This window comes from Acomys russatus, chromosome 9 (genome assembly GCF_903995435.1).
Source record: "Acomys russatus chromosome 9, mAcoRus1.1, whole genome shotgun sequence".
Lineage (NCBI taxonomy): Eukaryota > Metazoa > Chordata > Mammalia > Rodentia > Muridae > Acomys > Acomys russatus.
The window spans coordinates 45360343-45376516 of NC_067145.1; the positions used below are offsets into that span (position 1 = coordinate 45360343).

General features: G+C 39.5%; 1 protein-coding gene across 1 annotated transcript in view; it reads left to right on the plus strand.

Annotated features, from left to right (window-relative positions):
• The window catches only part of Dnajc1 (DnaJ heat shock protein family (Hsp40) member C1), a 185267-nt gene that overhangs the window by 101210 nt on the left and 67883 nt on the right, over positions 1–16174 (plus strand). Inside the window, exon 7 of the mRNA XM_051151273.1 lies at positions 261–351. Coding sequence (XP_051007230.1) covers positions 261–351 — 91 coding nt within the window. The remainder of the gene's footprint in view (positions 1–260; positions 352–16174) is intronic.

The following is a 16174-nucleotide window of genomic DNA, read 5'->3' on the forward strand; positions in this document are numbered from 1 at the left end:
AGAACTGACAGGGAAACCCTTCTTTCCATAAGTGAAAAATTGACTTAAACTTATACCCATGCAGTTTTTGGACTTAGTTCTCCAACAAAGAAACGTTATAGAGAAGTGTTTGTTCAGTTTCTTTTGTTCATCATGTCATTGGAAAACAGAGGAAAGCGTATGTGGAGAATGAGTGCATTGTTCTAAAAGGAAATTACAGGGAGTATACTGTCAAAGCAAAATTATTTTTATGTTAATTTACTTGTAACTTCTCTTTTAAGGATGCTGGGCAGTTTTATGCAAAATACAAGGAGACAAAATTGAAGGAAAAAGAAGATGCACTGGCTAGAATTGAAATGGAAACACTTCAAAGTGAGTTCCAAGTATTCCTTTACTTTATTAACTGTCATATAAAATTAAATTCAAATTTTCTTTTAACACTAGTTGAGTTTTCTTTGCCATTTCCAACAGAGACACTTGTACTTAATGTAGTATACATGGGAAATACTGTTACTGAGCCAAAGTCCAGTGTCAAGAGAGATGAACCAACCTGGGGTCATACAACTCTTCAAGTGTGGGACTATAGCAGTGGGTAAACCTGAAAAAACAACAACAACCTAGTTTCTGTTTTGAAAGCCTTTGTTTCTTTTGTAATATTGTTATGAAATACAAACAACCTTGAATAAAATTTCAGTATATTGAAAAGAAATCAGGAATGGGGACTCCTGTAATCTAGCACCTTGAACGCTGAGTCAGAAGGCCATGGACTACATGAAGGCAAGTTCCTACCTCAGGGAAATAAAAGCAGAGCTGGAGAGATGGCTCAGAGGTTAAGAGCACTGGCTGGTCTGACTGAGTACCTAGGCTCTATTCTAAGTAGTACTTGCAGTTCACGGCTATCTGTAACTCCTATTCCAGGGGATCTGTTGCCCTGTTCTGGCCTCCATGGGCACCATGCATGCAAGTGGTACACAGCTATACATGTAAAAAGAAGAAAAAAAAAATATATATATAATAGAAATAAGCAAGTCCTTTAAAATCTTTTTAAAGAAAAGACAGAAATGTTCCATGGAACACAGAGACATTTCTTGGTGAGTTTTAGAAAAAGCTAAACATACTATCAAAGATGACACTCTCTAAGCATCAGTCCTTTCATTGATTTGGCTTTATATAAACCTTCCCAACATTTTCTAACAACCACAAAATGTCTACATGTACTGTTATTTTACTCACAGCATTTACTACTGCTCAGCAAATGCATATTAGCTTTTTTTTTATCTAGTTTCTCCATTAGATATAAGCTCTGTGAATGCTAGAACTTTGTTCTGTTCACAGTTATATCTTCAAGACAGTTATTTTTAGGGACAGTTCTTTTGTCTGTCACAATTCTCCATGTGTCTGAGCAGCTTTAGAACAGGAAATGAATGATTCTTTTTCACTGTATCTGCAACAGTGAACTGTGTCATGGCACATAGTAAATGCTCAGTAAGTAAATGGTGAGGTGAATAGACAGCTGTATGTAGTCTACAAACAGTCGTGGATGCCAGCTGAGTGTCTGTCCATACAGTACCTTGTCTCAAGGAGACATTCAACTCAAAAGGTTCTAACAACCACAAAATGAGGGGAAGAATCAAGATGATAGAAGAGTGTATATGAAGGCTGCTAAATGTGTGTTGAGCAGTAGAAGTAGGCAAATGGAAGTCTAGATGCAATTTTGATGAAATTATTACTTTTAAATAATGTACATTAACATTTTTTAAGTCCTTTAAGTGAATCAGAAGGAAAATGAACTAATAAGAAAATAGGGAAAATCTTAAAAGTAACTCCAAAGTTACCTGTTAAGGCAGGCAGAGTTTACTACATACATGTCACTACTATCTTAGTCTGGCATTTTAATCTGAATTTTATAACAAATGAACTTACTGGTAAAATTTGGAGTATGCATTAGAATTGTCTAATAATAGCAGATTAAGAACATTTAAAAAAAAAAAACGAAAGAAAGAAAAGAACATATGAAACCCCTTGTGAAAACTGGGGTTAAACATGAGGTGTTTATCGCAATGTGAAATCTACATTGGAGTTTTGTAGCCGTATTTCAGAAATTTTTTAAAGACTTAAAAATTCTGTTAAAATTCTCAAATTTAAGCCAGGCGCAGTGGTGCATGCTTGTAATCCCAGGATTCAGGGAGGCAGAGGCAGATAGATCTCTGAGTTCGAGGCCAGCTTGGTTTATAGTGATAGTCCATGGTATCCGAGGCTATACAGAGAAACCTTGTCTTGAAAACAAACAAACAACAAAAAAAACCAACAACATAAAATTCTCAGCTTTAAAATTTTTTTCTTATTCTGCTACTTAAAAAATCATTTAAAGAAATGCAATTTTTTAAACTTTTTTTATTAGTTCATTCATTTTACATCTCAATAGTTATCCCATCCCTTGTATCCTCCCATTTCTCCCTCCTTCCCGCTTTCTCCCTACTCCCCTCTCCTATGACTGTGACTGAAGGGATCTCTTCCCCCTGTATACGCTCATAGGGTATCAAGTCTCTTCTTGGTAGCCTGCTATCCTTCCTCTGAGTGCCACCAGGCCTCCCCATCCAGGGGACGTGGTCGAATATGGGGCACCAGGGTTTGTGTGAAAGTCAGTCCCCACACTCTGCTCAACTGTGGAGAATGTCCTGACCATTGGCTAGATCTGGGTTGGGGTTCGATGTTTACTGCACGTATTGTCCTTGGCTGGTGTCGTAGTTTGAGCAGGGTCCCTGGGCCTACATCCGCCCATCATAATGTTCTTGTAGGTTTCTAGGACCCTGTGGATCCTCCTATTTCCCCATTCTCCCATACTTCTCTGACCTAAAGTCCCAATAGGATGTCCTCCCCTCTGTCCCACTTTCCTGATAAGTGAGGACAGAAATGCAAATTTTTAAATCGACAAACATGTGGAAGTTCTGTCAAAGTAGTAAACAGCCTTGTAAAACACTTGGCAGTCCATCACTAACTAGCCTAGAGCTCTTATGAGGCTTATGTGATAGAACTGTCTTGTGTTTTCATGTCAGTGGTTTATTGGTAAAGGTAAGACTATCATTATTTAGGGCCAGTAAAGAGCAGTTGCACTCACTGTTAGCAGAGTCAAAAACTGTCGTGTATTTTAAAATGTAGACTCTAATTGTTATATGCAAGGAATCTTTAATTTTGTTAGCTTCATTATAGTTTTGTGCATTGTATAGTTTAGAATTAATACATGAATGTCCCAGATTCCCCAGTGTTCTATATGCCCTATCTTTCTTAATTTTAAAGATGATCATTTGAATACTCTGTTCATAATATTTTCATCTACTTGATTAAGTGCATCTGGTATAGATTAGCAAGAGTTATTTTATACTACCAGTTTTTCAAGGCCTAACTGTTAATCTGCCCTTTAGCTAATCTATCTGCCTTACTACTTAGAGGGTACACAATGTGGGGAGGGCTGCACCAGAATTAACTTTCAGGCTGTGGTGGTCTTACTAGCATGGTATTGCACAGGAGGAAGTCTAAAAGGGTAATTTTTTAAATTTAATTTTTTAAGAATTTCACACATGAGCACTGTATTAACATCATTTCTACCCCTTCTTCTTCCCCCCCCTCTAACTCTTATGTCTCCTTAACTCCCTCTCAAGTTCATGTCCTCTCTTTAACTACTATTGATAGACACACACACACAAATGATTCTACAATATTTATTATATATATGGGTAACAAAGGCCGTAAGCCACCATGGGGTATCTGGAATGAAACCCGAGCCCTTTGGAAGAAGGGCAGGTGCTCCTGTGATTAGGGCTGATCACTTGGATTAGAGAACCTAGCAGGGGCTTTACTTTGAAGAAGACTGAGTCTTCCTCTCTACAGACATAAAACTAGTCAGTTTGTAATAAATATCAACTTTTTTTTTCCAGGTAGATACTAACAGGTTTTTGTTTGTTTGTTTGTTTGTTTTTTTGTATAAGATTTCTCAGATGGATACTTATTTTAGTAGGATCTATTTTTATTTTATATGTACGGGTGATTTGCCTGCATGCATGTATGTATGTGCACCATGTGATTGCAGTGCTCATTGAGGGGCTGAAGAGGAAGTCTGTTGGATGAAGGAGAGATAAACCTGTTTTTGAGGATTCCAAGTGTAGGATCGGAATAGTCTCGTGAGAGAACAGGTGAGGTTAATTCCCTAGAAGAGCAACCACCTCATGCAGGAGCTTAATTGTAGCCAGCTGAAAAGATCCCGTGAACAGAGTCTGGGAGGAGATATATAAATGAGCCCAGAATTGGAGGCCGGGGCTTTTTGGAGACTTGGGATAGATTTGGCTGTTCATGCCTGCACTTCAAGACACTCCTAGAGAGAACTGCTCGAGGGAAGGCTTCGGGACTCCGGCTCCTGCTGAGGTTCTGGTTACCCCAGGTTCCAGCAGAAGAGTCCTGCGGCTCACGCCCGGAGAATCGTTCCTCAGAACTGATATCCTTAAGGTTTTGTTATTGTGTCCATTAATCCTCATTTCCTATTGTTTTGGTTAGTCGAGTTATAAGGGACGTATGCTCGGTCAATAAGTTGTTAATAAAATATATTGGTTAAGAAAATTGAGCCTTCTATGAGGCCATAGACACATTGATACCTAAACCTCACAAAGACCCAACAAAGAAAGAGAATTTCAGACCAGTTTCTCTTATGAACATTGATGCAGAAATAATCAATAAAAGACTTCCAAAACGAATAGAAGAACACATCAAAGATATCATTCACCATGACCAGGTAGCCTTCATTTCAGGCATGCAGGGATGGTTTAATATATGGAAATCCATCAGTGTAATCCACCATATAAACAAACTGAAAATAAAAAACCACACGATCATCTCCTTAGATGCAGAGAAAGCATTTGATAAAATCCAACACCCATTCATGTTTAACGTTTTGGAGAGATCAGGGATACAAGGCACATTCCTCAACATAATAAAGGCTAAATACAGCAAGCCAATAGCCAAAATCAAAGTAAATGGAGAGATACTCAAGGAATATCCTCTAAAATCGGTGACCAGACAAGGCTGCCCACTATCGCCATATCTCGTCAATACAGTTCTTGAAGTTCTAGCCAGAGCAATAAGACAACAAAAGGAGATCAAGGGGATCCAAATGGGAAAGGAAGAAGTCAAATTATCCCTATTTGCAGATGATATGATAGTGTACGTAAGTGACCCCCAAAATTCCACCAGGGAACTCCTACAGCTGATAAACACCCTCAGCAAATTGGCTAGATACAAAATTAACTTAAAAAAATCAGTAGCCTTCCTATATCCAAATGACAATCATACAGAGGAAGAAATTAGGAAATCTACACCCTTCACGTTAGCCACAAGCAATATAAAACATCTAGGAGTAACTTTAACCAAGCAAGTGAATGACTTGTTTGAAAAAAACTTTAAGTGCCTGAAGAAAGAGATTGAAGATGACTTAAGAAGATGGAGGAATCTCCCTTGTTCATGGATCAGGAGAATTAACATAGTAAAAATGGCCATCTTACCAAAAGCAATTTACAGATTCAATGCAATCCCTATCAAAATACATACACAATTTTTAAAAGACATTGAAAGATCAATTCTCAACGTTATATGGAAAGGCAAAAAACCCAGAATAGCTAAAACAATCTTATACAATAAAAGATCCTCAGGAGGAATCTCCATACCTGATCTCAAGCTGTACTATAGAGCAACAGTAATTGAAACAGCATGGTACTGGCACAGCAACAGGCGGGTTGATCAGTGGAATCGAATCAAAGACCCAGATATGAATCCACACACATATGGTCACTTGATTTTTGACAAAGAAGCCAAATCCATTCAATGGAAAAAGGATAGCATCTTCAACAAATGGTGCTGGTCTAACTGGAGGTCTATGTGTAAAAAAATGCAACTGGACCTATATTTGTCCCCTTGCACAAAACTCAAATCCAAGTGGATCAGAGACCTCAACATAAAACCAGAGACACTAAATTGGTTAGAAGAAAAAGTGGGGAACAGCCTGGAAACATTGGCACAGGAGACAACTTCCTGAACAGAAACCAACAGCCCAGACCTTAAAGTCAACAATTAACAAATGGGACCTCATGAGACTGAGAAGCTTCTGTAAGGCAGAGACACTGTCAAAGGAACAAGCAACAGCCTACAGACTAGGAAAAGATCTTCACCAACCCTACATCTGAAAAAGGTCTAATATCCAAAATATATAAAGAACTCAAGAAATTAAACACCACCAAACCAATTAACCCAATTGAGAAATGGGGCTTGGAACTAAACAGAGAATTCTCAACAGATGAATATGAAATGGCTGAGAAACACTTAAAGAAATGTTCAACCTCCTTAGTCATCAAGGAAATGCCAATCAAAACAACTCTGAGATTCCATCTTACACCCATCAGAATGGCTAAGATCAAAAATTCAAGCGACACCACATGCTGGCACGGATGTGGAGAGAGAGGAACACTCCTTCATTGCTGGTGGGAATGCAAACTAATACAACCACGCTGGAAATCTATCTGGTGGTATCTCAGAAAACTGGGAATAGGGCTTCCTCAAGACCCAGCTATTCCACTCCTTGGAATATACCCAGAAGATGCTCCAGCACACAACAAGAAAATTTGCTCAGCTATGTCATAGCAGCCTTATTCATAATAGCCAGATCATGGAAACAGCCTAAGTATCCCTCAGTAAAAGAATGGATAAAGAAACTGTGGTACATTTACACTATGGAATACTACTCGGCTATTAGAAACAAGGAATTCCCGAAATTTGTGGACAGATGGATTGAACTAGAAATGATCATAATGAGTGAGTTAACCCAGAAGCAGAAAGAGTCAAATGGTATATACTCACTTATATCTGCATACTAGCCCAAGGGGCATGTCCCATGAAAGTCTTCACTCACCAGGAAACTGGTACAGAGGGGAGCACATCCTATTGGGACTCTAGATGAGAAAAGCATGGGGGAATGGCAAAGCAGAAGGATCCAGCGGGTCCAAGAAACCAACAAGAACATCATGATAGGCAGATTTGGGCCCAGGGGTCCCACTCAAACTATGGCACCAGCCAAGGACAATGCTGGCCGTAAACTTCAAACCCCTACCCAGATCTAGCCAATGGACAGAACATTCTCCACAGTTGAGTGGAGAGTGGGGTATGACTTTCACACATACTCTGGTGCCTCATAGTTGACCACGTCCCTTGGATGGGGAGACCTGGTGGCACTCAGAGGAAGGATAGCAGGCTACGAAGAAGAGACTTGATACCCTATGAACATATAAAGGGGGAGGAGGTCCCCCTCAGTCACAGTCATAACGGAGGGGAGTAAGGGGAAAATGAGAGGGAGGGAGGAATGGGAGGATGCAAGGGATGGGATAACCATTTAGATGTAATATGAATAAATTAATAAAATTAAATTTAAAAAAAAAGGAAGAAAATTGAGCCTACAAGTGACACCCAACATGCTTTGGACATCATGGGCAACTTCTAATGTTGTGGAGGAAGATAATGGTTTTCAAGAGATTGTAATGCTTTTTCAGGGTGTCAGCAAAATCACAGCTGCCATTACAAAGTCCTTTCCTGCCTTATACTCATATGGAATTTTTTGTTTTTTCTTGGTCTTTTTATTGTATAACATATTTAAAAGGTTTGAAAGAAAGACCAATAAGATGCAAAAACCGGAAGAGTCAATAAGCTCTATCATTTTGAAAGAATTACTGACTTGACTGAACAAATGGGCAAAATGCAGAAAAAACTGGAAGAGCTTGAAAAGCAGAGGCACCTTTGCTTAAAAAGGGTGCAGAAGGTCAGAAACCAGAGGAAAAGGAAGGCAGACAGACCAAAAGGTCTTTGGAGGAACATGTCCTGGTGGAGGACACCTCCAGAGTTGCCCAAACACCTTCAGCTTTTCCAGTCACTGTAAGACATGTGCCAGCACAAAATGGTGTTGAGGGTTATGACGAAATGGCTTGGCGTCCTGTAGCCATGATGGATTTAAAACATTTTATGGAATCTATCGTCAAATATGGTGTGCATTCTGCCTTCGTTAAACAAATGCTAAACAGCTGGGCCACGCAGAATAGACTTGTTCCCCAAGATTGGAAAAATTTAGTTTCAGCAGTATTAAAAGCTGCACAACAGTTACAGTGGTTATCATGGTGGCGTACAGAGGCTGTAAGAATAGAACAAGTAAATAGGACACAGGGAATAAATATTAATAGAGATCAATTGCTTGGGGAATACTAACTTAAGAGAACAAATTCAAGCTGTAGATAGAGTGATTAAACAATGTTGTAATGCAGCCTTGAGAGCTTGGGAGTTGGTAGAGGAACCTGGGAAAACAACTATTCCACTTACTAAAGCATTCCAAGGACCTCTGGAACCCTTTACAGAATTTTTTACAGAGATTAGGATCTGCTATGGATAGGGTGTTGCCAGATTCTGACACCAAACAGGCATTAAAATTCATCATGGCTTATGAAAATGCAAATACTGAATGTAAGAGGGTGCGTAGACCATTAAAGGAAAGAGGCGCTCCATTAGATGACTGGGTAAAAGAGACAGTTAATATTAACTCTCAGGAATATCAAAATAATATTGTGGGACAAGCTTTAGCCAGAAAGCCCAGATATCATAATACTTGATAGTTTAATTGTGGTAAAATTGGTCAGGTGCAAAGAAACTGTAGAGATAGAAAGCACAAATAACTGGGGAGAAAACATAACTTGTAGGAGAGAACAAGGAGGTTCTGGCAATAATGGTAATGAGGTACCAAGACTTCCACGGTGCTGTAGTCTCTGTGGGAAATGGAAGCATTGGTCTCAGGATTGTCAGTCTAAGAGAGGTGTGCAAGGCAATATGTTGCCGACGGGAAACGGCAGGAGGGGGCCGTCAGTTCGGGCCCCCATAAAGTGTGCCAGCCGAATTCCTTTGACCAGTCCAGAAATGACAAACCCACAGGAAAATGGGAACTGAGTATCAGTGATCTGGTGCATCCTACTGAAGGCAGTGCGGCCTTGGGTCTGGCTTCAAATATGTCTCTTACCCTATCTCCCCAGGCTGAATGTTACAAATTAAATACTGTTGTTTTCGGTCCTTTGCCTTCAGGCACAGTAGGAATGGTTCTGGGAAGAAGTGGGCTGACTTCTCAGAGTTTTATTGTGCATCCCAGTATTGTAGATGGAGATTCTAAGGAGAAATTAAAAATCATGGCATGTGTGAAAAAGGAGATGGAAATCAATGCCGGGGATAGAATTGCTCAACTCCTACTGTTTCCTTTCATTAAGGGCAAAGCCGCTACAGTGGAAAGGACTGGTGCATTCAGAAGCACAGGGACACATGTATTCTGACAAACAGTAATTAATTATCAGAGACCTAAGTTAATTATACACTTGAATGGTGTTAAAATAGAAGGCTTGGTGGACAGTGGAGCCAACGTGTCAGTCATGTGTCAGAAGTCTTGGAACCAAAATTGGCCACCTTGCAGAGACCAGGTGGACTAGTCCCTTCAGGATTCCTGCTTCAGAGCAGTCTCTGAGATGTTTTGAACTGGCTGGCTAAAGGTGGGGTGCACCTACAATAGAGAGAAACTTGTGACAGTCCAGAAACAGCCTGTCAAATGCCTTGGGCCGGCTAGCTGAAGACTGGATGTCCCAACAATGGAGAGGAACTTGTCACTGTCCAGACAGCTCTCTGTCCTGTCAATACTTTTGAAAGTTACTTGCCTGCACTTCCTTCATATTAGATAGTTTTTCCTTCTGGGGTCTCTGATGGGCTTGAAGACTAGATAGCCACAGTTTTAATATAGGTTTAGTTAAAAGAATCAGTAGTATAGGATAGTGGAATAATTTCTTAAAAATTGTTAACTACAAATGGATTGGTCCTTGTAAATGTTGACTTAATGGGCAATTCTTAGTTTGTTGTATATAGCTTATTTTATTAAATAGAAAGGGGGAGGTGAAGGAGCGATAAACCTGTTTTTTAGGATTCCAAGTGTGGGATCGGAACAGTCTCGTGAGAGAACAAGTGAGGTTAATTCACTAGAAGAGCAACCACCTCGTGCAGGAGCTTAATTGTTGCCAGCTGAAAAGATCCCATGACCAGACTCTGGGAGGAGATATATAAATGAGCCCAGAACTGGAGGCAGGGTATTTATTGGAGACTTGGGATAGATTTGGATATTCATGGTTGCACTTCAAGATGCTACTAGATAGAACTGCTCGAGGGAAGGCTTCGGGACTCCGGCTCGTGCTGAGGTTCTGGGTTCTGGTTACCCCAGGTTCCAGCAGAAGAAATCCTGCGGCTCATGCCCAGAGAATCGTTCCTCAGAACTGATATCCTTAAGGTTTTGTTATTGTGTCCATTAATCCTCATTTCCTATTGTTTTGGTTAGTCGGGTTATAATGGATGTATTAACTACTGTTAATAAAATATATTGGTTAAGAAAATTGAGCCTATAGTTGGGGATAGGTCTGGCATGCTGTGTATTCAGCTGTTGAATTCTGTACCTCAAAATCTAGTTGCATTCTGGATATGGGCATTGTCATGACCATTGATCAATGTTGTGTAAACATTGCTCCTCAATTATCTCTGATTGGTTAATAAAGAAGCTGGGCAACCAATTAGTGGGCAGAGGAGATGGGAAGTCTGGTCTTATATTCCCAGTCTTGGGTGTCTCAAGTAGGGACTACAAGGTAGGGAGAGAGAAAAGAAAAAGAAGAGCAAGAGGAAGAATGTGGCTATGAGGACTACGGAGCAGAAGCAACCCAGGCAGAATCAGTATGGCAAGTAATTCAGGGCATGTGGCTGGGAAATAGCAAGACTAGCATAGATGGGTTAGAATAGATCATTACCGGCCCAGTTTTAGTGCTTAAAGCTCGTTGAGTATATCTATAGGTCTCTGTCTCACTATTTGGGAGCTCGAACGGGTGATTAGAAAAGGCCCCTCAAATTATACTTTATCTTTTCAGGCATCAAATCTTTTAGAACTGGAGTACACACTGTTGTGATTTGCCGTGTGGGTCCTGGAAATCAAACCTGAATTCTCTGCAAGAGCAACAAGTGCTTTAGCCACTGAGATAAAGTATCTACCCCCAGAAAGATACTTAATTTTAAGAAAATGCCCTCATCATACTTCTTCATTTGAGATACAGTTTTAGTAACACTGCCACAGCCTGCTCACTCATTTTCTTGCAGCTCTTTAGGCTTAGTGTACAGTTCAAGCAGTATGGCACGTTGCCATGAGAGCCCATTAGCGTTCACATTCTGCAGTTTTGTTTTTTCCATGCAGTGTCTTACTATGTAACTCTTACTGGCCTGGAACTCACCAGACTGGCCTCCAGCTCACAGATTGCCTGTCCTGCCTTGATGCTGGAAACTGCCATGCCTGGCTTCAGCACTATTTTGATTTTTGTTTTGCTTTAAAGGAAAATTCCTCTGCCATTGATACAGATCTGAACCTTTTTGGTCATGAACTGTACCATAGAAAAAGTGTGTTTTTTCACTTGTCTATATTTTTCCCTTTGCCATGATGATGTCTTCATTATGTGGCCATGAAAGTTGTTAAATTGGATCAAGTGATTATTGGCACTTTTTGTCCCCCAAAACCATATTAGCTCTTCTAGTTCCTTTCTCTTTTATTATAAAGTTAAGGTATGTTATAGTGGAGGAAGAGGGTAGATATAAGCATACAGGTGGGACCTAGTGTTTTTCTGCTTGTCACCAGGTCTACTGAACACCCTGCCTTGGTGGAGCATGAGTGCCTACTGTTCCCCATTGCTACCCAGTAGTATTGTATGAGAATGACACTACCCAAACTGCTGATTCTCTGCTTGGTTTCCTCTTAAGCTGGCCTTTCAGGGAGGTAGAGACCCCTTTTTATTGCCAGATAGTCAGCAAGTACAAGTTGTCAGCACAGTCTGCATGAAGCACACAGATGACCTGGGACCCTCATTACCTCTCAGCCTTTCTTCTGCCACCCTGGGGAAGGATGGTGCTCTGGTACTTCCCATCAACCTTTTCTATGTCGGGGAAGAGGATTTGGCTGTAGTTTGGTTTGGTTTGGTTTGGTCTCGTTTTCATGAAACAGAGTGGTTTTTGCCTGATCACTGGAGAAATTCTGGGTCTGCCAGAAAGGCATATTTTAGGGTGCTGTTTACTACACTGCTATGGTACAGTTCATGGCCAAAGAATTCAAATCATTATTGACAAACACCTTCATACTTTGAGTCAGAAAATAACTGATCAAGTAACTGATTCGTAAGATTTCCAATTTGAGGGGCTGGAGAGATGGCTCAGCAGTTAAGAGCACTGGCTGCTCTTCAGAGGTCCTGAGTTCCACATGGTGGCTCACAACCATCTATAATGAGATCTGGTGCCCTCTTCTGGTGTGCAGGCATATATGCGGGCAGAACACGGTATACGTATTAAATAAATAAAAACTTTTTTTTTTAAGTAAACACTATAAAACTTTTCTAATTTAAGAATCCTGATCTATAATAAGTAAACTTCTTATGTTGGAAGTTTTGTTACTTTTGTGATGTGGGAGATTGAACCCAAGACCTTGTACATTTTTAGGCAAGTGCTGTATCACTTCAGCCACATAATATTATGAGTTTTTCCTTCCTGTTTCTCTTGAACGCCAAACTCCTTTTTATTTTGTTTAGATGGGGTCTCTCAAGGTGTTAATGCATTGATAATGTTACTGAGTACATTTTTCTTTTGAAAAATAACCATTTCTCTTCATTCACTACATATTTAATGAATCAAAAGTATAAACTTTGTTTTTTGGGTTTGTTTACTATTTGTTTAGTTGTTTGAATTTTAGTGTGCTTGGTTTATTGGTTGATGTTAATTTTAATTTGCTTTTTTGAATCTTAGATATCATTAAAGTATAAAATGGTTTTTTAATTGAAAATAGGTTCTTTTTTCATATAATATATCCTGATTATAGTTTCCCCTCCTTCTACTCTTCCAAGTTCCTTCTCACCTTCTCTCCCTTCCAGATCCACTCTCTTCCTGTCTCTCATTAGAGAAGAACAAACCTAAGAGATAGCAACCAAACATGTCAAAATAAAATAAATAAGAGGAGGCCCAAACTTCCATATTGAAGTGGGATGTGGCAGCCCAACAGACGGAAGTCCCTAAAGCAGGCACAAGAGTCAGAGACCCATTCATTCTCCATCAGGAGTTTTATAGAAATACTAAGCTGAAAGCTATAATATACCCTCAGAGGACCTGATGCAGACTCCTGCCTGTGCTGTTGCTTCAGTTTCTATGAGCTCATATGTGCCTTGCTTAGTTACCTTAGAGGGCCATGTTCTCCCATGTCCTCCATACCCTCTGACTCTTAAAATTTTTACACCTCCTCTTGTTCAGAATTTCCTGAGCTCTGAGAGGAGGGATTTGATGGAGACCTCCCTTTTATACTATCTCCACAGAATGTCTGCCTGTGGGTGTCTGTATCTGTTCCCACACTGCTAGGGTGAGGCTCAAATGTATAAGTACAGCAGAATATCATTAGGAGTCATTTTATGAGGTCTCCTCCTCCTCCTGTTCCTCCTCCTTCTTCTTCCTCCCCTTCCCTTTTCCCTCCTCCCCCTCTTTCTTGTTTTTTCTTCTTCTTTGATCAGTTGCTTTTGCTTTTACTCTAGGTCTCTGAGCTATCTAGTATCTGGTTCTTGGTCATCACAAGCAGTGTCAGGCATGGGTTCCATCTTGTGAAAATGCCTTAAGTTAAATCAGACATTGATTGGCTATTCCTGGAGTCCTGTGCCACCACTGCCCTAGCATCCTGTGCAGTCAGGACAGATTGTAGGTCAAAGGTTCTGTGGCTGGGTTGGTGTCCACATTCACTTTTTGATAACTTGCAAATCTTGAGATGCTTTAAAAGTATTTTATTATTTTTAATAGTGTGCATGTATGTTTGTTTGTGAGTAGATATGTACATGTGATTACAGGTGCCCACAGAAGCAGGAAGTGTTGGATTGCCCCTAGAGCTGGAGTTTTGAACCACATGGGTTCTGAGAATCAAACTTAAGTCCTTTAGAAAAGCAGTAGTTGCTCTTAACTGCTAAGACACATCTCTCTAGCCCTACAATCAAAAGAAACTTCAGTAAGATTCTCACAAGTAGCATCAGGAGATTACATATTTTTATTTAAGCCAATTTTTCTTAAGAAATCCCACCATTCTGCTAAAAAAAAATAAATCTTGGGTTTGTTGTTCTTAAGTGAAGTATAATTGATGTTCTTCCGTCCAAAGCTCTTGTGCATGCTCTGTACTAAGTATGTGGGTACTGGAGGGATGCTGAGACTACTTGTACTAAGTGTGTGGGTACTGGAGGGATGCTGAGACTACTTGTACTAAGTGTGTGGGTACTGGAGGGGTACTGAGACTACTTGTACTAAGTGTGTGGGTACTGGAGGGATGCTGAGACTACTTGTACTAAGTGTGTGGGTACTGGACGGATCCTGAGACTACTTGTACTAAGTGTGTGGGTGTTGAAGGGGTTCTGAGACTACTTGGCAAATACAAATCTTTGGGTCACTCATGCATGTTTTCTAGACATTTCGTTTTGAAAATACCTTTCAATTTATAAGATTTTGCCGAGTACAAATGTTAGATGGTGCAAACTTATAAAAAAATTATTTTAAAAGAACAAAATTTAGTGGTGGGCACAGGTCCATGGGTCCGCAGGTTCGAAAGAACAGAATTTAATGAATATTTACTAATTTATTCATTGGTTTTAGAAACCTGAATTTACAAATAGATCTATGTTGCAGTCTTTTATATTTTATATTTATGTTTGTAGTTTTACCAGTCATCTATCCCATAAGGCATTGACTGCTAATTGTTATGTCTATAAAAACAATAAATAGCCTCTCTTTCAACACACACAAAATCCACACATTCATTTGTATGCTCCAAAAAAGGTTTACATATTTAATTGTAATATATCTTTTTAGGCTACTTGCCCACAGGTTTTAATAGAATAATTCAGATTTCTATACCTCTTCCCCAGTTTAAATAGAGCCTTTTCTCTGCCTAAAGTATATATTACTAGATTTTTAAAAACTCATACCCGCATGATAGATCTTAAATCATACATGGTATTACTTGAACTTTTATTTCTTTAACTTGAAAGTATAGGCTTCTTTTTTTGTTTCTTGGCCTGTGGATTTATTCATTTGGATTGCCTGCTCATGACCATTACTTACTTTTCCTCTGGGGCTCCCTAGCCTCTTGTTTAAAACAGTCTCCTTCTATAAGCTCCTTATCAATTTTTGTTTGTCATGTAGCTTGCAGACACTCTTTCCAAATGTGCTGCCCCTTGGTATTTATCCTGTCTGTACTCTTTATGGGATTTGGGTTTGTGATGTAACTTAGGGTTTCCTCTCTATATAGCACATGTGATTTTAAAGTTAATTTCTGTAAGATTTTTGGAATTCCATCTTTAAAATCAATACACTTTTTCAGATGAAATGTATTTTTTATATTTAGAAGATTCATGTCTGGTTTTCTTTTAAAAGAGTATTCAGTCTTTTTGACATCCATTGTTAAATCATTTGCCCTCTGAACTGAAAGATTTATGGATTGTCTGGGTTGTTTCTAGAATATTTGATGATTTTATCACACTGGCATTATAATATCCACATGCACACACAAATATCAGGTGGTAAAAATGTGGTCGTGGGGCTAGGAGAGTTTCCTGATGAAAAAGGAGCAGCTTCTCAGAGTTATTACTGAGAGTGAAACTCCGTAAGAAAACAAATGAACACTGTCCAGTGCATACCAGGCATTGCTTGAAGACAGGCGAGGCAGTTTCATCATTGTAGGAGTACCAAGCGGTGTGCTGACACAGAGATAAATATCACATTGCTTGTTGATCTCTGCAACCACCATCATACTTGCTTTGCTGGAATCTTTTTTTTCTTTTCTTTTCTTTTTTTTTTTTTTTTTTTTTTGAGACAGGTCTCTGCATAGCTCTAGTTAAACTATCACTTTGTAGACCTCGCTGTCCTTTAGCACACAGAAATCTGCCTGCCCCTGCCTCCTGATTTTTATGGATTAAAAGTATGTGCCACTCTGAATAGCCTTGGAAATATTTTTATGAAACATTTGACTGATGCTCCCAGATTAGATTTTCTTTCTAAA